Below are 26,844 nucleotides of genomic sequence, written 5' to 3'. Positions count from 1 at the left end.
CCGGTTCTGTTGTTACAGCAAGTTATGACCGGTTACCATCGTATCTGCTCAGCACAGCGTTTTAGTTTACCACCTGATTTCTTCAATTCTTCAGGTCCTAGCACCCGGAGTCTATGCTCGCGTGTTCTGACCTGACTGCAAATACTGCCTGGTAATGCAGCATTAATAATTAATGCCGGCTGGGGTTGACTAATGACATGACAGTCAAAAAGTAAATAAGCATAGTAAACGAGCAAATATAAGGTTTAGCCAGGAGCATCCAGGCTTACACAGTGCTCACGGATGGTGTCCAGGACGATAGCACACTTGCCGACCCCTTGCTTGGCTAATGGCTTAGCCAAGGACGGCAATGAGTGTCTTAACAATAACGTTAGCTATTTGGGGTTTTCTACTTCACTGGGGCTGGATAGTTTCGAGCGACTGGAATACCGAGCAAGACTTTGGTGCTCCAGCTTCCAGCATCCTGAGAAGACAAAATAAAAATGGTTAATATAAAATTTCTCAGCAAGATGCTTCTCGAACATTGCCCAAAATGAGGTTACGCCCTGACACATACTGTTGTCAGATGTGCCTCGGCCCTATCGTTCAAGCCAAGAGCGAGGTAATTCTGTTAGTTTTTGCGTGTTTTTCTCATTAGTTTAGACTTACTCAAAACCTAGTTTGATCGGAGCAGGCATCAAACGAAGATCAAGGACCTGTCATAACAGGGACAGCATGGTTGACCACTTGGCCTTCTGGAATATTATCCTGCGCATATGGGATATTGTGGACGGCAGCATCTCATACCAGTGGAAAATATATCTCGGTATGCATGTTTCAGGGTGCACAAGAGACTTCCGCATCGAAACACCCGTGGGAGCTTCGGGGTTTGTTCATCATCCTTTGAGCAACCTACGGCCCGCTTGCTGTTGATAGATATGAAATTTGTCTCTTCGCCAAATGGTTGGCAATAAACCTTCCTAATATTTTTCATGCCTGCCAACGTTGCTAGAAAACCCGATGCCTGTCGCAGAATTAGCGGAAGGGACGATCGGGAGTGAGATTTGCAAGAAGCATTGGGCACGAGCAATGGGTCGTGTGGGAATTCAGACAAGGAGAACGAACACCAGACACCAGTGCCGAAACTGAATGACTGTAGCCTTTCCAGAAACATGCTGATCCCTGAAAACGAGAAGGGGTTCCGTTCCTAGCGTGCTTGGCTGGCATGTTACGTCTTGATTGGAATAATCGTCGAGACTCCGATTGGAAGCATGACAGCAGGTAACTAGCTTGAATTAGCAACTATGCATGCAATGGCAAAATCGCGTGAATCGTCAAGATTACTCGGGATACAACCTGCACTTAATTTAAATAAAGTCTGCCTGATGCATTAGGCCTGGAGTGCGACACCGAGCACAAACCATTGCATGAAAGCCGACTTATCGCTGTGATCCTGTGGCTCCAGCCTAGATTGCCGGTTGCCTCAGCCATTGACATGCAGGAGGTCTGTCTACAGTCCGTGGTTTGGCTAGAGGTTGGAGCATGGCTTGGATGTTGTTGGGGCTGACTAATCTGGCGCAGCCGCTGGTTGCCATTCCCGCAGAGCCACCGCTGCACTAGTATACATATCTATGCTGCGTCTTGAGGGCGACTACTAGTATATACATACTATCATTGTCTACCAGATCATATATCGGGTGCTTCAGAAAAGTGAATCGCAAGAGGCGTAACCAGACCTCATCACCTGTTATGTGGATACCGATTATGTCGATTCGCAAACAAGATACTTCTTTACGAGTTCATTAGTGGAAGACTGGCCTCAATTTGTCACCTAAAGGTTATCTGGGTTTGATGGGCGTGCTGTCGTCGCAAATGGACTCGATCTCTGGCTGGAATTTGTCCGCTAAAATGTCAGTATATCCTGCCCAATATCCTTGCCAGGGAATCTATTCTGATTTTGGATTGGGTTTCCCCTGCGTTGAAGGACCAAACGCAGTATAAGTGGTCTCCATAATTATATTTTCAAGAAAGGAGAACATTTCAGCATTCAATGTATGTCTGTCAATAATAGCGGCAAGGATACCCCATGGAATCCGATGTCTCAGACGGGCTGGGCAAATGGGATCCTCTTCATGACGGTTGAAATATCCGAGCATCGAAAACGGGTGAAGGAAAATGCTAACTAATAATATTGATGGGCTCCACCCTAGCTTGGTTCCTAATAAATCAGCCCTGTAATTCGAATTTGAGTGGTAGGCCCTGGAGTAATGCAAGCCGTGATGATTTTCTTTTCAAACTGGAGAATCTGGGGTTCAGATCTGCCGCATCCCTCGATGGCTCCCCAATGCAACACCATTTCCACCACCATTTCACTTTAACACCTTGGACCTCGAATTCATGCAGCATTATTACTCGCGAGTTTCAAGCCACTGTCTGAGTTACTCGCTACCTGGACCGTCACACAGCATCTCTGTATATCGATTCTCCAATGCCGGAAAGTTTGAGAACAAAGGGGCCATTTCCGAGAACCTTTGGGGGGCCATTACTCTTGACATGGTAGTTAGTTAGCCTTGGATCGGCCACAATCTATAAATTTGCATTTTCCCTGTACTCTAACTTTAAATCTCAGCAGCAGCGACAAACAACTGAGCTTGAATGGACGCCGCCACTGGAAACGGGTGTTTGGATTGTTCCTCTCGTATCCACCTACATTCTCGAAAGCACTTGGATTTCACAACGATCTTACTTTGGCATGCATGGTATTGGATTTAGTTTCGCGAAATCTACTCTATCAAGAAGGACCGCCGCCAGCTGAGCCTGGAATAGAATTTGCCTGCTCTGAGAACGGATAGCACAAAATTTGATGAATTGAAAGAATAGGGGGTTGTGAAGATTACATGCTAGAGCCAGAGTTGACGCAACAACCTTGTCATTGCCTCGGGGCATTGCGACGCTTGATTTCCTCAAGGTTGCTGAGCATAAGCCGTCCAAGCTATTGTTGGAAGTACCCATCATTATCTCCCTCTGGCAAATGTTGCCATCCATCACAAAAACCGCCATTTCCTCTGCATCATTGGTTCGTCTTCTAATAATGCCGGAGATCACGTCGTTGCAACCTTGGAATGGTGGGCTGGAGGTTGATGCCGTCACATGATCGAACCTCCAAAATTCTTCCAGAAAGGAAAAAGGAGTCGCTAAGCCAATCAATGTCAGGTCAGACCTCAGCCGGCTAAGCTGCGTACGGAGAACCCGCTGTAAAGTTTCTGCAGTTTTGTCCTCTTAGCGGCGGCCGTCATCGACTAGCGCAGTTCTTTGCTCGCCCGCTGGAGTCCTCACCTTGGCTGCTGCCCGCTAATACGTCAGATCGTCTTCTGATACGCTGAGGGTAATTTCAAAAGGTTTTATAGCTAGGCTGCAAAAACTTGAAATCGGGTTTGTTAACTCGTTAGTGGTAAGCAGACTTATCAAACCCCTGCACATGGGACTTCTCCTGACTTATCTCTTTATAGTAAAGTGACTAGCTGCTGTGATCTCCTCTCAAGGATGAGAAGCCACGTTGATAAGGCGGTGAGATGCATATCATCTTCCGGATTTTCAGAGCTAACTTCATGAAGAAGAAGAATAATCACAAGAGTGGTTTCAGCCCAATGAAAATACGGTGCAAGTGGAGGGGATCGCGTTTCACGCATACGAAAATATTAACCTCTTAAAAAATGTTTTCCACAATCAATCTCGGTTTCTGGCATCCTTGCTCAAACTCTCATATTTCTTCATCTACGCCGGTATTTTAATAGCGATGAAAACTTGCAGGTAACGAGGAAATTACGACTAACCACACAGCGTCATCCAATGCTCGTCGGCTGGACGATCCGACCAATCCCGGAAGTTACACCGTATATCCAAAACAATGAATAAGTTACACAGAAAAAAAGTGGCAGCACTTGTCCGCTCCCAGGGTTTCACCACCTGATTTCTCCATTTTATTTATTTCTTTTGAAGGCGTCTGGCCTGCATCAGGCACCGAAAGAATTCCGTTCTGCAATCTGTCAGGGGAAATTAGTGTTTACTTCCTCCGAGATTCATCGCAACATCTGCCAGCAAAACATTGATTGGCCAGTCGATGTTCAGACACCTCTATGCCGGGAGGCCCACATCTCAACCGCAAAGCCTAGTACAGGAATCAAGCAAGGCCTCTCTTTCAGCCGCGAGGGCACTTTCCATAGCGTTGTCTAGCACAATCGAGGGGTTTCGGTGCGTCAATTTTGATGCTTGGCCAATGTGTCAGAAGCGAAAGATAGGAGTGTATGAATTAATTTAAAGGCTGTTTAACTCGGCTATTTCTGCCATCCGGCCTTAGCCAACACACGCGATGGTAAAGTATACTTTGAATTTCAAATACTGGACATTTTCTACTATTACTCAAGCATGGACTCCGTCCGTACGGTACAGCCCATGCATCTACTGACATTTTGAGCCGTCTTGGGCTTTAACTGTATGGTGTTCAACCGTTATTGCTTCGTTTTGACCCATCTTTATGTTGGGAGGTATTCACGTTGAGAGGGCTATTCACTGAGTAGCACATAAGTGACTGAAATAGGTATAAGCCTCGCTCTATGATTAGTTACTATTACATGCAAAGTCGTCTATGCGAATACACATGGGTACAAGGGATGATCAGATATCGGAAATACACTGGGTGAAGTTGAAAATTGACAACGGACTGATACCTCGCACCAAGGGGAGGTCTTTTTTAGGATTTGTGATCGGAATCCGATGTTCTGACTTGAAAGTATATTCCCCTGGCTTCTAGGCAATCGATTTAGCAAACTCAGTCTTTGTGAATGACGACGACGTAGCTATTTTCGGGCCCGAGGAAGTACGGGGGGACCTTTGAGTTTAAGGGCTTTGGTTGATAAACCGTTGGCATCCAGAAATGAAACGCGCCTCCATACCTCATGCACTTTGCTTTTTTCCCGTTTCGATTATACCCACGGATATACCTGGCAGCATAGTAAATGTTTGAGGGAATAGTGGACTACAGCTTGGGCTGCGGTTTTGTTAGAGATGCCGGCTCGGCAGGTTGGATTCTCATCGATAGAGGTCTCACCACGGGCAGCGGGATTGAAGTTATAAAGTCGATGTTTACCTTTTTTGACGAGTTTCTCGTTAACCGTGTCGGATTAAAAGTCGTGGTGCTGCTGTAGTAGGATATGTCGATTGAACGACAGGTCCAGTATCCTTATATATAAAAATATATAAAACTTGGATCTGTATGAATAGGGAGTTTTGGAAAGCGAGATGCAATACTCAACATCTTGATGTCATTCAATATGGCGAACTCCCAGTCCCAATCGCAACCCCTTCCCCAATAGCGCATTAGATCATCATTTTATTGAAGCTGCCACTGCGAACCAGGCTCAAAGAGAACGTAGTGAAATGCAATAGAAACCGCGCCGCCGAACTCTTCTGCGTTTAAAACGGACAGCACGGATCTAGATTACATGAAATAAAAATGTATGTATACGGAGGTTAATTTGCGTAGAGAAATATGTGTTTGTCGGATTCATCTTGTCTATCCGACCTCATCTCACACCTTCTCATAACTAGAAACAAAGAATACCGGGCACGCTCCCAAAAGGCGATTTCCATCCCAAGTGGCAAGAATATACCAAGTAGGTTGAATAGACATCTACATTCCGAAACATTCGTCTGTCTGATCAAATTAACATAGAGGAAGTGCTCTCTCATGCCCTGTCTAGGAAAACGAACTCGTCCCCACACCAGTATGTATTGCGAAGCTATTGTGGAGTTTATTTCACGGAAAGCAACCGAGTTCCATGAGTAGGTGACATTTTGGCGACTAGCCAAGATTCGCTCGTCCGTCCGAGAGCGGGCCTCTGTGGATAATGTGGCTTTATGCGCCGTCAGAGGACGATTGTGGCATTGCTTTTGATCTAAGAAAGGCCCGGTAGCAGTAAACAGATTGCAATCCTTCGGGCAAATTTTTGTTTTCATCCTGTCGATAGGGTACAGATGCCGGGTTGACGGCAGAGTATACATACCGTGTGGCGGTTGGTGTGCGATATTCTTTGTGTGAAGCGGGATGTGTACGCAACAGCCGATACCGAAATGGATGTGAACTCAAGCCGAATGCGCGATGTCGCGGGCATGTTCAATTTGTATTTCTCTTGTCGGTTGGTAGGATGAACTGAGATAAAAAAAAAATAGGCTTCGGTAAAAATGTAGGAGAAATGTAAGAGACGAATTTAGGATTCCGCGGAGCCCATGCTGGGTTGGCTGCTCTCCCACCGCCCGACCCTAGAAACCGAAAATATGGCGACCGGAATATGCATGAGGTTATCGAGAGAGAACAATGACTAGCATACTCCAAGCATGATGCTCGGCACCTCAAAGAAAAGAGACTCGGAGGGATTAAAAGGCTCGGGGATATGTAGGAATGTAAGGGAGACATTGGGGTGGGTCTGAAGACTCTTGAGGGTTTCATGACAAGATGTGGAATGGGCGAGAGGTTCTTCAAGATAAATGATCTAGAGACAGGAGCGCCGTGGCTCTGACGCCGTCGATTTTGGGACCAGAATATCGTCATTTATGCTCAAAGAGTCTGTGAGTCCGCCCGGTTGCTTGTAGATCTGTTGCTGTGGGAATCTCCAAACGAGGCAGATACAGGTTCCAATTGTAATTCAAAAAGATATACATCGAGACAGGCGGATACCAATTCGGAAGGATAGGGCAGACATGGAATGAAACATCTTCGACCTGGGCTTGGTAACTAGAAGTTGGTTTGTCAGTTGGTTAAGGATGGAAAAATGTTGATACATATTGTGGCTTGATATTTGCATTTTCAATGCAGATCATGCGTGAGGATAAAAGGAAGTGGCTGCGGAGGAGAAGTGAGGTATTCAAACCCTTTCTGGAATTCTCTGTGAGAAAATCACAGTGGCATTGCATAATTGAACTCTAAATTCTAGGAATAGCTATTCTCCAATATTCCTGGGAGGGCTGTCCCCTTTGTTTTGGAATCCTCTCGTAACATCATCCCATGTATGATATTATAGTCATCGAGGAAAACAAGAACATTTGTTGATTCCACGGTTACGTGGTAGGTTTGGGAATGGAATTATTCTCTATTGCTCTCCGACGCCGTCAACAAGCCGCGCGTAGGTGGATAAGAAACAAAAAAAAAGTTATATAGAAAAAGTTTGATATACAGGTTCGCGCTAAGGGAAAAAGGGGGGAAGGGGGGTAAAAGTATGAGGCTAATACAGGAGAAAAGAGAAGTGGAAAAATGTGCGACAAACGGTAACGATTCCTTCACCGTCTGACCCAGGCGGGCATCTTTCTGGCTTTCAAATGACCATGCTTCTTTCTCTCGACTTGTCGAGGATCCGTCGAGATACAACCGGCTAAATGGAAAGTAAGCAGTCAGCGGAAGGGATTCCAGCCCATACAGCCATGCAAGGATGGTTAGATAATGTATCAACATACCTTTCCTCAGGATTGGCTTCATTGCTGGCTCATGAACCAATAGAGCCTTTCCCAGAGCAACGGTAATAGCTTCTGCTTGACCCGTAACACCACCACCTCGCGTGACAGCAAAAACGTTATATTTGTCCAACCGATTCGTCGTCCTTAAAGGCCAGAGAGCACTCTCCCTGTCGTGGACGCGAGGGAAGACCTGGACAATGTTTTTGCCATTGATTAGCACTTTCCCTTCGCCCTCAACCAACCACACTGTCGCATGCGATGTTTTTCGTCTGCCAACGCCTCTAGCCCTGCCCATCTCATCGAGCTTCTTGGGTACAATTTTCTGCTGGTAGGGATCGCCAGGTCGTGTGAAAGTTTTGAGGATATCTTTCACTTCCTGGGGCACCTTGTCCGGTTGGATCTGGTTTAATCTGGAGAGAATCTTCTGGAGCTGGCGATATTTGGCAGCAGGCACCTCCTCATTTATTGCATTTTTGTAATCTGAGTGTTTAAGAAACGCCGTCCGTGGTGCTTCACCTGCAGGGACAGTAGGTAGCATGAAGTATTTACTGTGTATCTGTTCCAGCTTCAACACATGGTCGATAAATTTCGGAGTTCCGGTGAAATAGGCAGGCGAAGCAGGGAGAATACGTTGGGGGGAAGTTTTCAGTTTCGTCGTATCAATTGGAGGAGCAGCGGTGATTTCAACATGTTGCTCGGGTGATGTCGATAATGAGCGTCTTTGGGACTGCGGATGTGTCGTGGTCGCGGATAGACATGTTGTGCGGGAGAGGTGAGCTTCCCGTCGAAAGCTATTCTGCGCAGATCTGAGAGCGCGAGCAACACAGCTCGGCCCTTGCCATGCCATTGTGGGGATCGGCCTGGGAGAAATTATATTAAATTGTTATTTGAAGCTGTCCCCCTCCTCCTCGTTGTTGTTATTCTCTTCTTGGATTTTTTCAATCATCGGAAGGAGAGTATATCACGTGTTTAGTAGCCGCAAATTTAGTTTCTCCGCTCCGAAGGCGAGCCCAAACAGGCAATTTTTTTCAACACGAAAACTTTCTGCTTTTCTCTCCACAACCAACACCAACCTCCTCGTCTCCTCCCTCCCACTGCAGAACATTTCAATCCTTCTGTGGTTTCCAAGATGGCTTTCGGCACAATTTATGGGTTCGCTGTAAGTATTATCCCTGAGCCAGGCGTGCTCTCCTGGCATCTACCCTTGTGTGTTGTTGCTTGCTGGAGCAAGGAGGGGCTGTTGAGCACCACAACTGAGTACCACAACTGAGCACAACTAACAAGTCTTCGCCTCAAGGACAATCCTCGCACCACTGCGTGCCGGATAGCAGCCAAGGCTAACAACCTCGACGTCAAACTCGTTGAGAAGACATCTGTTAAGCCTGCTGAGTATGAGAAGTTCAATGCTCTGAACAAGATCCCCACTTTCGTGGGCGCCAATGACTATGTCTTGACTGAGTGCATTGCCATTGCTATTTACCGTTTGTATCCCCCGCTCCCCACTTGTTGCGATTGTATAGATTCCTTCCCGAGTATACGTGCATACATACACACAGACATATCTTATATGATGAGTCATATTATCATTCAGTTATCCCTGACAGAATTGTTTTGCTGTTGACTACTTTGAACTCTGATCCCACTTGTATTTTTTCTTGTCTTTAAAAAAAAAATATGTGCAGCCTATGTCCCTCGGATTCGTATCCATGACTGACATTGCAAATTACTGTAGTCGCATCCCAAAATGAGAAGACCACCCTTCTAGGCAAGACGAAGCAGGACTATGCTTCGATCCTTCGCTGGATGTCGTTCGCCAACAGCGAACTTGTCCCTACTCTTGGTGGTTGGTTCCGTCCTCTTGTTGGACGTGACCCATACAACAAGGCCTCCGTTGAGGCTAGTTCCAAGGCTGCTCTAAAGGCCTTTGCCCTTCTCGAGAAGCACCTTACCACTAACACCTATCTGGTTGGCGAACGTCTCACTCTAGCTGACCTCTTTGCCGCCTCGATGGCTTCTCGTGGCTTTGAATTTGTTCTTGGCAAGACCTGGCGCTTGGATAACCCAGCTGTCACTAGATGGTATGAGACCGTTGTTAACCAGGACGTTTACAAGGCTGTTGTCCCCAATCCAACTTTTGTTGAGGAAGGCTTGAAGAACGTTCCCCCCAAGAAAGTAGAGAAGGCCCAACCTCCGCCGCCTGCTGAAGAGGAGCCGAAACCGGCTCCAAAGCCTAAACACCCTCTCGACGCCCTCGGCAAGCCAACCATGATCCTTGATGATTGGAAGCGCAAGTACTCCAACGAGGACACCCGATCAGTAGCTATGCCATGGTTCTGGGAGCACTACAGACCAGACGAATATTCCTTGTGGAAGATTGAGTACAAGTACCCTAAGGAGCTCAAGTTGACCTTTATGTCGAGCAACTTAGTTGGTTAGTCCCATGCGCTCATTCAGGTTTCAGTTCATCATCACTAACATCCCCCGTTATAGGCGGTTTCTTTACCCGTCTCGAGGCCTCCCGCAAGTACGTCTTCGGCGCTGTCTCTGTTTACGGAAAGAACAATGACAACGCAATCATGGGTGCCTTTCTCATCCGCGGCCAAGAGGCTGCCCCTGCTTTTGACGTCGCTCCTGACTGGGAAAGCTACACTTTCACCAAGCTGGATTCCAACAACCCGGAGGACCGCAAGTTTGTCGAGGACCAGTGGGCCCAAGACGTTTCCATCACTATTAATGGCACGGAATACCCCAATGCTGATGGTCGTGTCTGCAAATAAAGAGTGAGCGGATTGATTATTAAGTCGATTACGTTTTGCCACGATGCTCTCCACAGCACCTCTATTAATTTCTTCTCCCCTTTCTGCAACGCGAGGAGCTTCGGTTGAAGATGTTACGACGAAATAATATGATAATGATTCGATTCAATGAAGTTAAAAGAACCTGATTACAAATTTCGAAAGGCCTGTTCATATCAATTGATCTTTCTCATCAAGCTCTATACGTGTAATGATTTTATTCTTGCCACAATATAATCCTGAATGTGTCACTAGCCAACAATGTAGAAAAGAGGATATCACACCCGCCACCTATTTATTACCTTATCCAGGGAGCGGCAACGCAATAAAACTATAACCCTGAGAAAGGAAATAAAGTAAACTATTCCACCCCCCTCCGCCCCCACGGCATTTCCTTCCTTTCCTTCCCGGCAACCTTCTTCCGCCTCCTCTCCAACGCCCTCTGTTTCTCCTTTCCACTCATCTCCGTGAACCGCTTCGCAATGACCTCCCTCTTCACTTCCCCCTTCTTCAAAAAGTATGGCTGACTCTTCTTCCCCTCGCGAATCAACTCCTTTTCTCTTCGCCGATGCTGCACCAACACCTCCCTCTCCATCTCCTTGCGCTCAAACGCTCGCTGCCGATCACTCATGGACGTAATCTCTCGCTTGAGACGCACGATCTCATGATCGTCACGCTCTGTCTTCTTTTTCTTGGTTTGTAATGCCGAGACCTGCTTGCGTAGCTCCGCGATTTCATCTGTGCGATAGTGGTTGAGGAAGGCGTAGTTATTGCGCGCGTGGATGTCAGCGTTAGCCGCTGTGGATGGGTCGCCGTTGGTGCTGTGGCTTAGGACGACGGAGTCGAAGCGCGGGTCGCGGGGTTTGGGGACGGCGAGCGGTTCGAGGATGGTGCGTTTGCGAGAAACGGCGTGGCGGGATGATTGGATTGTGGGGGCGTGTTTAGAGGTTCGGTGGGTGAGTTTTTGAGGAGGTTTTTTGGCATTGGAGGCCAGGTGTTTTTGGAATTCGGATAGTCCTTGGCACTGATCATGTTCTTTGTTGGAGGAGGTAGAGGGAGTAGGAGACTGTCTGCTGAGAACTTTTGTCCTTTTCGGTGTGATGTCCGTTGTTGAGGTGGTACGTCGTTTTCGCTTTCCTAGGGCTGCTTGAGCTTTGGCGAGTGCGCCGAAGGAGATTGTGTTTAGCGAGGGGTTTATGTCAGAGATCTCTGTATGTCCATCATCCTCCGTATCATCATCATCGGTCTCACGCTGGTCACTGTTATCTTGCTCTGTGTCTTCATTAGATTCCCCTTCGTCTAACGCCTCATTTGAAACTGATTCGTCCGAGAAATGCTCAAAACCATCATTTTCTAGTCGAGCTCTTACCCGCTGGTTGAGCGTACTTGAAATCGGCATGTCTGGGTATTTCGGGATATATACAGCAGATAGATATTTGCTGCGTCGAATTGTGTAAATTATTCTGCCCTAATATCAAAAGCGGTGAAGGGTAAAATTCAGAAAGTTGTCATGTGATTATATTGACTCCTAGAAAGAAGAATTCCAGGTCAATGTGATATAATTTATGATTTACAGCTAATTCTATAGAAAAGTTATTTGATCTTTTCTGTAGAATTAAGTTCTGTATAGTCCTATCCGTCACCTATTCGCTCTCGTCAAATTTCATATATGATGGTCCCATTGCGACCTTCGCTCTCTCAAGTGCCCGTACCTAGACCTTCCAAGCCATCACTGACCACGACAAGAACGCCAGTCCGCTATATGGTGAGTATTTATACAATTATTCTACCCGCTTTTGTCAATGGTGATTTTCAGTCATCCTCTTTGTCTAACTTTTCTCCCGGTCCCACAGCCCTCTGCTGCCACGATACACCCTCACTCCCCAGTTCAACAACCCACGAATACTAGTATGAATGCTCCAAACCCCACACTGGCGCCCGAGGACGACCAACGCATTAGATCAAGCTCACAGAGACCTTATGATTTCAAGTGGGCGGCACATGAGCAGAGCGGCAGTGAATTGGCACAGCCCTACGAACCGACATCTTCAAGGTACCAGGGAACGGGTGTGCCTACATACCATTCCCTTGCAGTGCAGGACTCCCTGCAGGAACGGGGGTATGTCCCTGTGCCTCAATCTGTATATGCGCAGACGGCGTCGATGTGAATATTTACTTTGCCTTATCTTGCGAACCATTGCAAACGTTTTGTTAATTGTGACACTCAGACCAGTTGCGGGCGCATCACGACCACTACCATGGGTATTACCAACTCATTCCCATCATCAATATCAACAGCAGCAATATCAATCCCCACCCTTCCAACACCGTCTATATGCCTCCTCATTCACAATCCCATTCACACCTATAAACCGCTCAACAATTGCTGCTCCCCGCGCACTCACATTTCATCAACTACAGCAACACCACCACTACCACAATCATTTCAATTCCGGCCCACTCCAATCCCACAGCTCCGGCTCCAACCTGCGCTCACAAACCTCCACCAGTCCCCGCTCAGTCACACCTCCAACCGCCGCCAGTGCAACAACCGCCTACATTACCCAATCCTCCTCGCAACCAACCATAACAACGGGCACCCGACCTCTCCTCATAATCCTCGATCTAAACGGCACTCTGATCCATCGCATAGGCCGGCGGCCACTCCGTTTCAAGACACGCCCAGGCCTATACAACTTTATCAACGAGCTCTTCGAGAACTACACTGTGATGGTATGGACGAGCTCACGGCCACAGACGGTGCGAGAGGTACTGGAGAGGACATTCGTGGCGGAGGAGAGGGAGAAATTTGTCGCCGTCTGGGCGCGGGATACGCTGGGGTTGAATGCAAAGCAGTATGCAGAGAAGGTGCAGGTTTACAAAAGGCTGGATAAGGTGTGGGGCCACAAGGGAATCGCAAGGTCCTACCCGGCAACAATTGAAAATGAGAGTAATGGAAACGACGAGGGTAATGCTACTACTACTACGTCTACGACCACGGCTACTCCTGCTATGAGCGGCGGCGACGTCAGTGTGGGGATGAAGAAGAAGAAGAAGAAAAAGAAGAAAGGAAAAGACAGGAGGAACCAAGAGTCATCTGGCGACACACCCTGGAACCAAACAAACACCCTCCTCATCGATGACAGCGCCCTCAAAGCCCTCGCGCAACCGTACAACATCATCGAAATCCCCGAATTCGCAAACGAGCACCCACCCGCGCATGAGGAGAAGGTGCTTGACACCGTCCTACGGCAACTACGCGTGCTATCGCGTCATGCGGATGTTAGTTGCAAGGTGCGTGAGTGGGAGGAGCTGAGGAGAGGTTTGCAACGGCAACATCAACGGCAAGAGGGGAAAAGTGGAGGAAATGCCCAAGAGGATGGGAATGGGCATGGGCATGTGGAAGCGCATCTGCCGAAATCGCATTCGCGAGAGGATATCGAGAGGTTCTGGGATTTGCAGTTGGCGAGGGATGAGGAGGCTATTAGACGGATGGATGGACGGAGGGACGAGGACGAGGACAAGGAGGAGGGCGGCGCTGGCAATCTGCATACTGTGGAGACCGATGTTGAGACCGCAGCCATATCGATACCCCATCGTCAAGGTGGTGGGGAGGGTTCTCAAGGGCGAATCCAGAAGAGTTATGGCGATGAGCGAACGCCGTCGCCGACGCAGCGCGAGCATTCACGCATCCTCTTGACCGAAAGGCGTCTTCAAATCCACACGGACAACGAAGAAGCAGGAGTCCTCGTCGAAAAGAAGAACCACGTAAAGAAGCAGAAGAAGGCTGCACGGCGCGATGTGACAGCTGCTACAGACGCCATTACTCTTACTGGCGAGGAGGGTATATGTGGATGAGAGCGGGACGGAGATAGCGAGACGGATGGTGGTGTTGCGTTGGGCTTGAGTTGAAACGAATTAAGGACTGCGTCGCGTTCCGAAAACTGAGTAGCCGGCCGGCTACGTGAGCTTTGGCGAGTATGAAACTGGGAAGTTATAATTATGACGCTATTTTTTTGCGTTGGGCGTTGGATTTACGGGCTGCATTTTTGCATTGGGGCATTGGGGGGCAGAGTGAAGTTTCTTTTTCCTTCTGACCTACCCTACCTACCCTCTTTGGGTATTTCTTTCTCTTTTGTATCATAATAGATATAACTCTAGAACCTACGTGTACTTTCCCCTATACGTTGATACCCTGTAGCATAACGAAGAGCCGAATATAATTGGATTTGATTTTCAAACATCATCTATACGCCGCACACATCCTACTTATCTTCTTAGCCGGCTCATTTTCAAATGATTGTCCCCTTTGTCAATGCCAAAATAGAAGAAAGGAAGGAAGAATACGAAAAATCACTACGCAAAATGCCGTGTAAAAGTGAGTGGTGAAGAGAGAAAGTGGGACAAATCATCATAGCTGGTATAAGCGACCGCACTCTGCATAAAAAGAACCCTATATACACCTTTTGTCTCTTTATCCTTCTACTCTTGCTCATGTACAGAGTATATTGAACAATATTCTCAAGCTTGGAAAGTATTACCACCTGAATCTATAAATGAATCATATGCCCAGATGTTTTAAAACCTTTTTGGACCTAGTAAAAATTTGCTGAGTCCTGTAAATACCCTTCTCATTAGATATTAAATAAACACGATGGTCTGTCAAAAACAAATCCAGGGGCTAGAAAGGGTTGATAATGAATAATGAGGAACGGAACAATTATCTACTGAGAAGTCAAAATCAATAATCAATGAGCTTTAACTGGATGATATGTAGAAAATCAGGCATAACAGTATCCAGATGAACAATTGAACAGGTTAAAATACTGAGATGAAAAGGGATATGAGTAGTCGGTAGATACATAGAAAGAGATGAAAGTAAGTTCAAAAATCAAAAGGCGAAGAGAAATCACTATTCACAGAAAAGTTATATAAAGAAGTTATGTCTGATTCACAGAAACTTTGAGAAAAGAAATGACAAAGGTGCACCAGACACCTTTCGGCCGACAACAAAATACCAAAATAAGAATCAAAAAGCCCATCTAGGAAAAATGAAATAACTGAAAGTTAAGTAACAAAACATAAATGTGAGATATCAACAAAGATATGAGTAGAATAGACTCCAGCCAACCTTTCCACTGACACAACAAATGGATAGCATCAGTTCAAAAGTTTGGATATGAATGCAACATTTGAGAACAAGAGACAGATGAAGCAATGGAGTATCTTGATAGGGGGTATGTATGAAAGCTGGAAGATGAAAAAAAGTTGGAAGGAATAACATAAGCGTAAATGAAAAAAAATGAGAAGTTGTGGGTGGGCAATATATAAAAAGGTGAGAGCGCAAAGGAATATAAAGAGAATAAACCCCCAACGATGAAAAGAGGAGGATATGATAAAAAAGCAAGACATAACCGAAACATCAACAGCATTATCAAAAATGGAAAGCAAAACTCGGAAGATCGGGGCATTACAACGACCATGTCCTTGAAATCCAAGCTATCGATATCGACACCAATACCCATACCAGCATATCCACGCAAATAGCAGATGGATCGCATAGTACAGCATATGGTAGAAATGAATAGCAAAGACAAGACCATGCCCCAATCCTTCCACTAGCGGCAACGAAAGCCAAAGCCAAAGCCAAAAAATCAAGAACGAGAATCAAAAAGAAAATACCAAGGCGAAACACGAAAGGGGTCAGGTACCATGAAACCGAAACCGAAACCGAAACCGAAACCGGAAAAGAGATATGGATGGAAATAGGAAGTGAAAGAGGAACGAGGACGGAAACGGCATCGATCAAAGCAGAAGATCAATCAATCAACAATGAAGTTGAAGAACAGAGAAAACATCAAAAAGTGAGCAGCAAACAGCACATCCGCCCTCGCTCCATCCATCCCAGTGCCCACAATCTATTCCAATCCCCACATCCCTACGAATGAAACAAATCCCATGCCCGTGCACACAAACCCAAAAACTCTTCTTTCTTCCTCCTCTGCGTCTCCGGCGAATCTCTTCCTGCCCCAAATGGACCCCCTCCATACCCAAACGTACCGCCAGTCCCTGAACCTGCACCGGCGCCACCACCTGTAGGATAGCCAGCACCGCCGCCAGGACTCCCCCCTTGGCCTCCAGCAGTTCCACGAGATGCAGCAGGTGTGGGGCCAGGGACAGGTGCAGGCGCGCCGCGGAACCTCGTATCTGGCGGCCCGGAACCTAGCGGTGGACTGCCGTTATCGCGCTCATATTCGTTGCGCGTGCGGCGGCGGCCGGCGGTTGAGTGAGGGTATTGTTGCTGTTGTTGCTGATGCTGATTGTGGAGGTGATGGTGATGATGATAGTGGAGCGAGCTGGAGGTGTGTTGTTGCTGGATGCCATTTGTATTGGTGCTGGGGAGCGGTGGGGAGACAGGTTGGTGACGTTGGTTGGTAGTACTGCTTTGCTTATTATTGGTGACCGTTGAGTTTGTGTTACTGTTGTAGTGGACAATTCGCGGAAGGAGATCTTCGCGGCCACCAGCGAGTTCATGCACGGCTTCTTCGGCGGAGCGATATTCACGGGGACGTTTTGTGGTTGATGCGCTGCCACCGGTGGTGGTGGTGGTAGTGGTAGTGGTGGAAGATGTGCAGGAGGACGTAGGGTGGTTTACAGGAAGGGAGGGAGAGGGCAAGGGTCCTATATTGTTATTATTGTTGTTGTTGCTGCTGGTATTAGAATTACTGTTAGGTTGGTAGAAGCCGCCATTGTTACTGTTGTTTGGATTGTTGCTACGTCTGTGCGTGGTGTTATTCCTGTCATCGCGATCCCATTCACGGTGATCGCGTTCCTGATTACGGGGGACGAGGGTATCAGAGCCGAAAACGTCGGCAATGGGTGGGAGGCGATTGTTTGTCTGATTTGCTGGGGCCACATGGTGGATGGGGGAGTTCATACGATGGTCTGAAGGGTGGTTTATAAGATGGCGGGTGATGGGGTGTGGGTTGTGGCGGCCTGTGAAGGTCTGGTTTAGCGGGGCGGACTGGATGACTCGTTCATTGGCGAATTGCGAGGCTGATGGGGGAACAATCGACAAACCCGGTGGAGGGCGTTTCTTGGACGAAGACGGGGTTTTGAGAGAACCGAACAGATTTGATTCTGAGGGTTTGATGCCATCGGGACCATCGCCCTTGGCTGTTTTCTGCAGGCGAGATTCGATTATCGATCTCTGTTGGTCTCTGACGGAGATGCTACGTTGAAGCTGCTCGTGGATGATCGGGTCTTGGGTCTGGAAGCCTGGAGATAGGCAAGCTAAGCCAACATCATGCATAGCAGTCAATCCACCTTCCCTTGCAGTCAAAGGACCGCGCGCTGTGGAGGAACCGGATTGTGCGGAGAGGGTGCTGGAGGAGAGATCAAGTTTGCGTGGACGATGACGGGAGCTGGAGTGGAGGCTGGGAGAGGTTGAGGGTTCCTTTTTGACTGATATTTTGGACGACCCAGCGCCCCCGCTTCGAGAACTATAAGAGACAAGATATTTAGCTTCCAGAGGAAAGTTATAACGTGTGGGTGAGAAGATAGAAAAACCTACATGTTTGGCGAGCGTTTACCATCAGGGGGGGTGGTTTTGCCGGACGGGCGATCCGTGGTAGCCCGTAACGGTGTGGAAGTGGTAGCAGGATGAGAGGAAGAAGACATGGGAGGAGCAGGAGCAGGATAGGAGTTGGAGGAGGACGATGAGGCGGAGGAGTCGTTGACACGGCCAAGGGCAGTGAGACGATCTCGGTCTCGGTCTCGGTCTCTGTCGCGATCGCGGTCACCGTCGCGGTCACGGTTGTGGTCACGGTTGTGGTCAACCATTGGGGGAAGGGGAGCAGCGGTGGGTGGAGCAACCGCGGTGGACATATCTAGTCTGGTGCGACGGAGAAATATATCTGGTGGTTGGAGGCGAGAATGGAGGAGGATGTGTGGATTGAGTCCGTCGTGTAGCCTCACTCGACCTCACACAAAACGATATATGATTCCACGATGATTACTTATCCAAGAAGGGAGCGACAGACTGGTGAATAATGACAAATAAATGAATGAATAATGACTTCTTATCCCCCTTCCTCGATTCCTCCTCGGATATTGGCCTTGGGTTTCCCACGGGCTTCAAATCGAGTAAATGAACGAAACGAATGTTGGTGCGGACTGTGATGCAGTTAGCCGCCAGCTCGTGTGAAGGGAAGGGGTGACGAAAAGAAGAGGTGTGGAAGGGGGTTCAAACCAGGTCACCAACAATCAGGCAGTCAGACACATCCAGGCTGACAGGCCAGATGCTTGTTGTTGCTGGGGGGTGAGAGACGAGGGAGCAGGTTGGCGGGTTGGTTGGTGGTTGGTTGGTTGGCCGGTGGCTGGCCGGTGGTTGGTGGTTGGTGGGCGATGGTTGAGAGGTCGCTAAGCAGGTGGCGGGGGGGTTGGGAGGAGGATGAGCAGGACGAGCACTCGCAGCAAACGCCGTCCAGGAGACGCCTAGATAAGAGAGGGAGAGGGAGAAAGGATGTTGAGGATAGAAGAAAGGAAGAGGAGGAGCAGGAAGGATGAGGCGGAGGGAGAGGCGGCTCTTTGTCTGCACATCCCTCGTTTCTGCTCCTGGCCTCAACGTCCATCTCCTCCGCCGCCGAGCGTTTCAACCCGCGACAGAACACAGGCGACGCTGTTTCAGCCAGCTGCCAATCACACTCCCCGCACCGTGGTTGATTGTCTCAGAGATCGGGTCAGTGCTTGATTGCTTGTTTTGTTTTCCCTTTCCACTCTGCTCATCCGGACGTCTGGATCTACAGATGTATGTCGACTAATAAATATATCAACAATATCCAGGCAGGCCTCCGCCGCATATCACCCAAATTAGTTATCTTCAGTACTGGCTTCTCTGCCATCTGGTCAACCCACGCCATGCACACACATTGTATACCCACTTGCTCTGTAACCGCCCTAGCCTGCTAGCACAAACGATGGTCGCAGGCCCGCGGCCAGTCGACGGCTGCTCACTGGCCGGCAGCAGAAAATCAAAATCCACTCCCTAGTCCACTTGCGAAATATTTTCCCAGCTCGGCCCTTCAGGCCCCTCAGGCCCCTCAGGTCTAGCCACGCAGGGACTTCTTGACTCCCGTGGAGAATATAACGTGTAGCTACAGTGTTTCATATCATCCTCCTCGTTCGTGGGACAAGATGGAACCCACCCTGAAGAAACATCGTGTTCGCCAATATTACCCTTTCGTAACTAGGGAATCAAACAATATCAAATCAACTGAACGGGAAATGGGAGCGTTAGCAGACATGCGTTTTGGGGAGCTCTTGCTTCAATCCCACAACCGACAAACCGTTTACTTTGATTCTTCGTTTCTTCAGGGCTCATCGTTTCTGACACCTCTAGCAAAACACGGCGCAAACCTAATGAAACGAACGTTGAACGCACTCCAAACAAAATATTATGAAACAAAAAACGAAATATCTTGCGAGTGTCTCACCAAAGAAGGAATGAAAGAAAGAAAGAAAGAAAGAAAGAAAGAAAAAATCCCCACCGAAAATAAACTCAAATTCAGCGAAGAACATGTTTCCATCTCAATGCCCGAATGTCTTCAAGGGAGCGAAATCCATGCTAAAGCGTCGAATAATTCTTCCATCCCAGGAGACATATTTATCATAAATATCTTCATCTACCCCCTTTCTACACGTAATCTGGTTTCAAACTCTTCAGCCAAACCGCACAGTCAAGCTGGTAACAAGGAGCTACCTTAGAAAACGGACGATCCCCTGTAAGGCAAAGCTCGAGACAAGCAATGATTTATGTGACCTGGGCAGCATCCCTCGGCGATCACACTGACAAGGAACCGTTGCGACTGTCAAAACCATCGATGGTCATCATTCGATATTTCAGGCCACTCAGATTTGTCAAATGGCAGCTTCAATCTCTGTTTGAACCCTCAGTGCGCACAGAAACTAACTTATAGAACACACACACGCCAGCAAACGCAAGCAATTTAATGTGCTGCTATCCCCCAAGAAGATTATGAGGGTCTAGGGGCTTGGGGCCGACCATTGTTAATCTTGGCTGTCAAATCGGGTTGCTTTCTGCCCGCTGAGATCAGACCATCAGACGCCCGGAGATTTCTATGTTTTTCTTTCTAGCCTGTGCAAGGGGGGTTTTGGTTCCCCGCCTCTGAATTCGAAATTGAACCCAAGGAGGCAAGACTGGTGGGACGCCAAAATTGAATGATACTTATCCATGTCCTGTGCAATTGTGTTCTTGCTAGCAAATATCCTTGTCTACTTCTCCGTACGGAGTTAGTGATTGATGCTATTGATTTCTGATACGTCCTAGCTAATAAAGATTAAATTTTGTTTGAGGGTACTAATCTGTGGTTTAGCATCATTCCATGGGAAACGGTGGATACACAGCTCAACTCTGCCAAGCCATTTCCACCCATACAGGAGCACACAAATGGGTTACAGGGCTCGGTTTTTTTTTTTTTTTCTTTTTTGGCACAATTTTGAGCGCTAACATACTCATCGAGTTTACACCAACGGAGGATATTATTCTTGTCACAGACTTCCCGGAATTACGGGTGCACTCTGTGTTGAAGATGATGAGGATTCAAGATGGGTTAGAGTTGGAATTCGAGGTTAAAGAGATTTAGGATTGGGGTTAGTGTTAGAGATTCGAATCTGAGAACCATAAAAGAAAAAAAAAGGAAAACTCACCCTACTAGTTACTCCGTACACTCAATTAGGATTGGAGGCATCAATCCCTTCTGATCGTTGGGGCATGCCAGGCTCGGAATTGGATATGCCAAGGAAATCCGAATCCCGTTCAGCTGAACTGCATAGTTAGCCCTCGGTGCAGCGATCACTGATGCTTTGCAGCAAGGAATGTACAGTGCCTCGCAATAAGTTTGAAACTATTGTGACTTCTCATCAGAATCCACTAGTCCAAAAGTAGTTTAGTAGTTGTATTGTTTATTGCAAAACTAGTTCTGATTGATCAAATTACATCTGGAAATCAAATATTTCCACTCAATAAAGAAAACGTGTGAGGAAGAAGATAGAAAAAATGAATAAAAAAGTAGAGAATGGTGTAGATGAGTGGAAAAATAAAGGTATATGGATGCATTTGTGACACTATAACTACAACTAATTACTACAAGTTAAACTACTTTTGGACTGTCAACTCTGTGCCTTTGAAACTAGTGATGGATGAATGCACATTGTTGACATAATTCCATATTTCTAATTCTGTAATCCTTTTACACGCAAAAGAGTCTCTTGGTATTCGGTATCGGATTTAAAAAATGAACGGGAGAAGGCTGTCCTGTCCGCCCATTTCATAACAACGCCAAATAGCAATTGACTAATATTTGCATCAAGTGGAATGCTGAACCAAGAGGAGTACATTGAGAAAGGTAATAAAGGAGCGTGTGAATGAAACTCTAGAATACCCCCGCGTATCTACTGGGGACAACTTGCACTTGAGGGGTGGTCTGCCGGATTGCGGATTGCGGATTGCATCCGCCGTTGCCAGGTGTAGTCTGGCTTTGAGCTTGATGGAATCACGAATTGTCTTATGGCCGAATATCGAAAAAAAAAAAAAAAAAAAAAAAAAAGCGAAACGTCGCGGGGGACTCGTTCCCAATCGAGCTTTGAGTTGATCTCGGCCTTGCAAAGATTGGATATAGATATTATAGATATCATAGGATAAAAGGAGGTTGTATCACTTACTCAAGGGTAAAAACTGAAAGTATGTTTGTTTCCATAGAACCTGACGGTTTATATAATTACATATAGTGTTCGATTAACTAACTAGCAATAGATTGCTCCGTTATCCCCAAGGATGATATTTTGCTGCCAAGCGTGTCATTCTTTTTGAGGTGAAAAAGCATGTCAAAATCAACATTTTATTTGGACCCATGGATCTAGCATGCAAAACTGGAATTTGCGTCCACGGATTGCCTGACGCCCTGTCGAACCAAACATCGGCTCTCCCTCAACAGCCTTCTGAAACCTGGGGCTACCTTAACCTCTAACGGATCTTCTGTGGGGAACTCAAGCAGCTTGTCGGCAGCTAAATAGTCAACTGAGCATCCCTATCTTCACATAGCATCAGTGAAGAATCAGAAGTGCAATGTGATAGAGCACCTTTGAATAACCACAAAAGAAATTGCAAAACATTCCTCAAACAGTGGAGCCCATGAAATGAGACCAGAGAGGCCAGTGAAAGAACCCTCCATTGTCCACGACATGGAAGAAACTCAGAGGTGCATGAATACTAATTCTCTGGTTGAATCGCTGCATCTTCTGCTTGGAAATTTTGAACCTATGAGGGGCTTTCCACAGCCAACATTGAAGTTCAACATATTGAGAAGGCGGAAAATGTGGTAGACATGGTCATTTTTCTCAGTATTACCATTCTAGCCACCATGGAATCTGCTTTTGATACTCAACAGGATCACGAAGGCGCCATCATGATGGCTTCCTTGTCCTAGTGCGCCCATTCCTCTCCAGTCGCTAGGATAGCCGATGGCTCCAATGTTTCTTCTGAGATCTCCACACTTCGACAACGAATCGACGTCGATATGCTGTTGGGAACTCAGTGGGAACTAAGTTGACTGTATGCAGGTTGGACGTTGACTTGTGAGTCAAGTATGAGAGAGTTCAGAACCGATAGAACTGCAATCTATAGCCTACGATCGTCTTGAAATCCCGAAGAAGTTGTGCTATGCGGATTGGACGAGTCTGCATCTAACAAATCTCAAAGCTGTTGTTCAAGCCTATAGAAATGGTAGGTTGAAAGTTGTGAAAGGCGCAGTATCCCACTGGCATAACGGACAGATGAAGATTGGCCCAACTCTGGGGAGTTGCTAAAATGGAGAACAGAACATGGAGAGGGGGGACATTGGATACGTTTCAATCTGCCATTTTGGGGCCTGCAAATAATTTTGGCATTGAAAACTAAAATTCCAGGTCTCTGCACCGGTTCCCCAACTTGCTTCTCTTTCTGTTTATATTGTTTCTATATGCGCAAGAGTAATTTTAAAACCTTACTCTGGCGTGCGTTAAAGCACCCAGGATCTTTCTCTCTCTCCACTTTCTTCCTTTTCTTTTTTTCGTGTTATTCTGCTTGATTGATCGATACCTGTGCAGTCTGGCGGATAGAATATGCCCGTGGAGTGTCAGGGGCTACAATCTGCTGGTCTATTCGGGCTGTCAAGGCTTTTTCACCCCCCCTTTTTTTTCCTTTGCTTATATTTCCCCTATGTTTGAAAACCTCCCAGCCCCGTGGCTCCTTTGCAATATCCATTTGAAATTTCATTGAAGACTAAAATGTATTATTGTTAAGTCGCAGCCTGGAAGACGGGGCCATGGCCACTCAGAACTAGCGTTGATGGGTTGGGAGAGGAGTATCTCATTGCGCTCTGAGGCTTCTTAGGCCCCTATATCAATGCGGGTAGTTATTGCTCTGACACACCCGAGAGGTATACACCACATACATGTTTACATTAAAACATATCGATGCATCTCAGATGCATCACCTACCTCCCTGCAAAAATTGAAGTTACTGAACACATGGCTCGGATGTCTAACTATTATATATTCTGGCTCTGATCTCGTTCTGCCAAGCTATGAATTTAACAATTTGACAAAAAGCGCTGACTTCTACTTCTGCCCTTACAAGTGATTCACACTATTTTGGACTCATATGAACAATCTGCCGGGATACTTGGGCGTTTATCAGAAAAAGCAAAGCATAACACCCCGCGTAGCGAACAGACCCTTATAAGATATTTAAGTGGCTTCTAAAACGCATCAGTTTGCCAAACCTTTTTTTAATTTGTATTAATCGGAAACAGGATGCTTTTCTTTTCTGTACGAGAGAGATCGATATGAAGGTTGTACAGGGCCTGTGGGAGCAGGCTCGTATCTTCCCTTCCACTCTGAACAAAACATTATTTTGACTATTTGATTTCAGTTTAGCTTTAATTGAATATTAATGCGGGATTTCTTCTAGACTCCATAATTCTCAATTACGTCGAGGCTGGTGTCAAAAGCTTTGACTGTGTATGTCAGCATTAAATACGAGTAGTTATATGCCTTCCATATCTTAAACAGGGAGATATTTGAGGGTAATCAATGTCGATGGTTTTGCTCACCCCGGCTGTAGCTCTTCAACATTGCCCGGTATTCCCAAGCCAGCGGTCCTTTCACAGTAAAGAGACTTCAGTTTAAATTCTTAGACGTAAGTCAAAAGGTTTGAAACCGCCCTCTGCAGAATGTCGTTATTGCGCATACACACAAACAAAGGTGTATATATTAAATTAGGGGAAAAAAAAAAAAAAACCAAAATAGAAACAAGTATCGGAGCATTTTGCTCGCTTGGTATATAGCGTTCCTAAAAATTCCCTTCTATTCAATCATCACATTTCCCACGCAATCTTTTATCCCGTAATATCGCCGGTCGGCTTATACACGATCGTCGTAACGCACTAGAGACAACCAGTGAGACAAGCACCTAAAAGATGGAAATACAATAAGGATAATATAATTGCTAACCTTCGTCTTGTATCTCGTTGTCACGCTTGTTGCCAACACCCCGTTTTTAATACTACTCGTTGCCAAATGATTTAGCACCGTATGATTCGGCACATTTAGCACACTGCTATCATCCTTCATGGGCGTCGCACTGTTCAATATTGACCGCCCAAGCAAGAGCGGCAGCATAGGAGGTACGGACGCGTCGCCAATCACATTTGCCGCCTGCTGGTAGCGGGGCCCGTCTTCGTCGCCGTCTATATCGGTTAGGAACGGCGGGATAATGGTTCGGAAATCGCCAAGCGGGATCTCTTCCTCTGGCGGTTGGCGTTGTTGTTGGCGTTGCCGGTGTCGGGAGGAGGTGTCTGAAGAGTCAGATGCGTAGTCGCGGTCTGAGTCGTGGTCCGGGTGGATTTCGAGGGTCTCTGGGAGCACTTGGGGTGGGTAGAGGCCAGGAGGTATGGCGTATTTTGGAGGCCGGTCGCGATCGGATTCGCGGCGAGGGCGGGGGAGCTCTTCGGGCTTTGGGCTGACTTCGATGTAGTTTACTAGGTGGTTGGTGAAGTCGACCGCAGTGGGGAGTTGGTCGGATGTACTCATTATGCCGTCGACGATGAATTTTAGGTGGTGGGTTCCCGGACGTAATTGAAGGGTGGCTGCTTGGACGCCATCTTCCGTTTCGCTGTATAAATCTGTTAGTTTATAATAGCAGTAGGGCGTAGTATATAGATGGGACTTTAGCGACAGAAAAACATACCTCTTATGCAATCGAAATTTCCTTTCCCAATTCACGAACGTTCCCGTAACATACACCTTCTCTCCCCCACCCCTCCACTCAATCGTCGTCGTCACCGCCTTATTAACACCCACCCCCCCAACCCCAACACCCATTCCCGCATCCACCTCCAGTTCGTCAATTATCTCCTCTTCTTCCTCCTCTTCCTCCCCCAACCCAGCCGCACCGGCCCGATCCCTGCCCTCCCCACTCCCTGGCAACTCCAACTCCGCTTTATCAACCAACACAGGGACTGCCGCATGTGGCCCAGTCATCGACGATGGCGCCACAATCGGTGAACCGGGTGCCGTCATCGCATCGCCAATAGGCAACGGCAGCCGCGGCGGACGTGACAGGTGTGCCGATGCTCCATAGTAGGCGCTCGGCGTTGGACCAGAAGGTTCTATGGATGTGTATTGCTCATGGTGCCCGTCAGTATGGTGACGAGCAACTACATTGATAACGACGCCTGTATTGCTGGCAACCCCCTGACCCCTGTCCGGCGGGGAGGAGACGGGGACTGCTTTAGTGGGTGCTTGGGAGGGTTCTCCCTGGCTGCGGGCAGGGAGATACTCGCGCTTATCGCTGTTTTCTCGCTGGTGTCGTTTGGAATCTCTATGCCGTAATTGCTGGTGCTGGTGGGAGTCATGTCTTGGGGAGTCAGGGAGGTTACGGGACTGCAACCAGTGTTGGACAGGGGCCTGCTGTCGGTGCGGGATCGGATGGCCAGTGGCACTTTCGCGAGAGGCAGACGGATCGGCTGCGGACGATTTGCTGCCAGTGCCTGTTGTGCCTGAGAGGGCATGGATGGAGGTGCAGCGGTTTACACGCCTGTCATTATATGCATTCTGATGGCTGCCCGTCGTAGCTGGATAGGTGGTGTTGATGGAGTCCCCGCCAGGTGGGGTTTGTTTGGAGGGGCTTGCCCCCATTTGCTGGGTTATTGCCCCACCTCTTCAATCTGGCATATAATCAAGCGGTGACAGGAGGCTCAAGTAGCGACGTGCTATGAGCATTGGCTGCCCACCGTGACAATGTATAGAGGAATATCAGTTGCATAGATCTGCCACGATGCAGTCAAGCGTGGCTGACCAGCTTCCAAGGTTGGAACTCGGGAAATGCGGCTGATTAGGGTTTAGGGCTGGCGCACGGATCATCAGTGGGAACCTTCCATCGCGGATAATGCGACATCATGCTGGCGTTGCGATGGTTGATCACCACGGTCTTGTTCACTAACCA

The 26,844-nt window shown here is 47.4% G+C and overlaps 9 protein-coding genes across 9 annotated transcripts; 3 read left to right on the top strand and 6 right to left on the bottom strand.

The window, feature by feature from the left end:
* Window positions 1–971: 971 nt before the first annotated feature.
* HCBG_08688 (uncharacterized protein) lies at window positions 972–3,133 on the top strand (the record flags this gene model as incomplete). Its single annotated transcript, XM_045435737.1, has 7 exons — window positions 972–1,036; window positions 1,357–1,483; window positions 1,786–1,889; window positions 2,051–2,144; window positions 2,296–2,538; window positions 2,609–2,738; window positions 2,886–3,133. 7 exons carry the CDS (start codon window positions 972–974, stop codon window positions 3,131–3,133), a joined length of 1,011 nt encoding a protein of 336 aa, XP_045283529.1.
* Window positions 3,134–4,807: 1,674 nt separating this feature from the next.
* On the bottom strand, window positions 4,808–6,149 carry HCBG_08687 (uncharacterized protein; the record flags this gene model as incomplete). The annotated part of the gene is made up of 3 exons (XM_045435736.1): window positions 4,808–4,979; window positions 5,573–5,970; window positions 6,042–6,149. The coding sequence occupies 3 exons, from the start codon at window positions 6,147–6,149 to the stop codon at window positions 4,808–4,810; spliced, it is 678 nt and encodes a 225-aa protein (XP_045283528.1).
* Window positions 6,150–6,894: 745 nt separating this feature from the next.
* HCBG_08686 (37S ribosomal protein S9) lies at window positions 6,895–8,332 on the bottom strand (the record flags this gene model as incomplete). Its single annotated transcript, XM_045435735.1, has 2 exons — window positions 6,895–7,403; window positions 7,486–8,332. The coding sequence occupies 2 exons, from the start codon at window positions 8,330–8,332 to the stop codon at window positions 7,312–7,314; spliced, it is 939 nt and encodes a 312-aa protein (XP_045283527.1).
* A 215-nt stretch (window positions 8,333–8,547) lies between these two features.
* Window positions 8,548–11,685, top strand: HCBG_08684 (elongation factor 1-gamma; the record flags this gene model as incomplete). The annotated part of the gene is made up of 4 exons (XM_045435733.1): window positions 8,548–8,644; window positions 8,783–8,966; window positions 9,218–9,916; window positions 9,976–11,685. 4 exons carry the CDS (start codon window positions 8,615–8,617, stop codon window positions 10,260–10,262), a joined length of 1,200 nt encoding a protein of 399 aa, XP_045283526.1.
* HCBG_08685 (uncharacterized protein) lies at window positions 10,642–11,679 on the bottom strand (the record flags this gene model as incomplete). Its single annotated transcript, XM_045435734.1, has 1 exon — window positions 10,642–11,679. One exon carries the CDS (start codon window positions 11,677–11,679, stop codon window positions 10,642–10,644), a length of 1,038 nt encoding a protein of 345 aa, XP_045283525.1.
* Window positions 11,686–11,952: 267 nt separating the features above from the next.
* HCBG_08683 (NIF domain-containing protein) lies at window positions 11,953–14,138 on the top strand (the record flags this gene model as incomplete). The annotated part of the gene is made up of 3 exons (XM_045435732.1): window positions 11,953–12,045; window positions 12,134–12,399; window positions 12,509–14,138. 3 exons carry the CDS (start codon window positions 11,953–11,955, stop codon window positions 14,136–14,138), a joined length of 1,989 nt encoding a protein of 662 aa, XP_045283524.1.
* A 1,682-nt stretch (window positions 14,139–15,820) lies between these two features.
* HCBG_08682 (uncharacterized protein) lies at window positions 15,821–18,167 on the bottom strand (the record flags this gene model as incomplete). Its single annotated transcript, XM_045435731.1, has 2 exons — window positions 15,821–17,782; window positions 17,854–18,167. 2 exons carry the CDS (start codon window positions 18,165–18,167, stop codon window positions 16,219–16,221), a joined length of 1,878 nt encoding a protein of 625 aa, XP_045283523.1.
* Window positions 18,168–18,933: 766 nt separating this feature from the next.
* On the bottom strand, window positions 18,934–19,859 carry HCBG_08681 (uncharacterized protein; the record flags this gene model as incomplete). The annotated part of the gene is made up of 3 exons (XM_045435730.1): window positions 18,934–19,081; window positions 19,258–19,435; window positions 19,829–19,859. 3 exons carry the CDS (start codon window positions 19,857–19,859, stop codon window positions 18,934–18,936), a joined length of 357 nt encoding a protein of 118 aa, XP_045283522.1.
* A 4,703-nt stretch (window positions 19,860–24,562) lies between these two features.
* On the bottom strand, window positions 24,563–26,537 carry HCBG_08680 (uncharacterized protein; the record flags this gene model as incomplete). Its single annotated transcript, XM_045435729.1, has 3 exons — window positions 24,563–24,784; window positions 24,852–25,512; window positions 25,588–26,537. 3 exons carry the CDS (start codon window positions 26,535–26,537, stop codon window positions 24,737–24,739), a joined length of 1,659 nt encoding a protein of 552 aa, XP_045283521.1.
* Window positions 26,538–26,844: the final 307 nt, after the last annotated feature.

This window comes from Histoplasma capsulatum (genome assembly GCF_000150115.1).
Source record: "Histoplasma capsulatum G186AR genomic scaffold supercont2.17, whole genome shotgun sequence".
NCBI classification, from domain to species: domain Eukaryota; kingdom Fungi; phylum Ascomycota; class Eurotiomycetes; order Onygenales; family Ajellomycetaceae; genus Histoplasma; species Histoplasma capsulatum.
The sequence above is the reverse complement of the archived record's forward strand: the minus strand, read 5'-3'. Positions and strand labels throughout refer to the sequence as shown.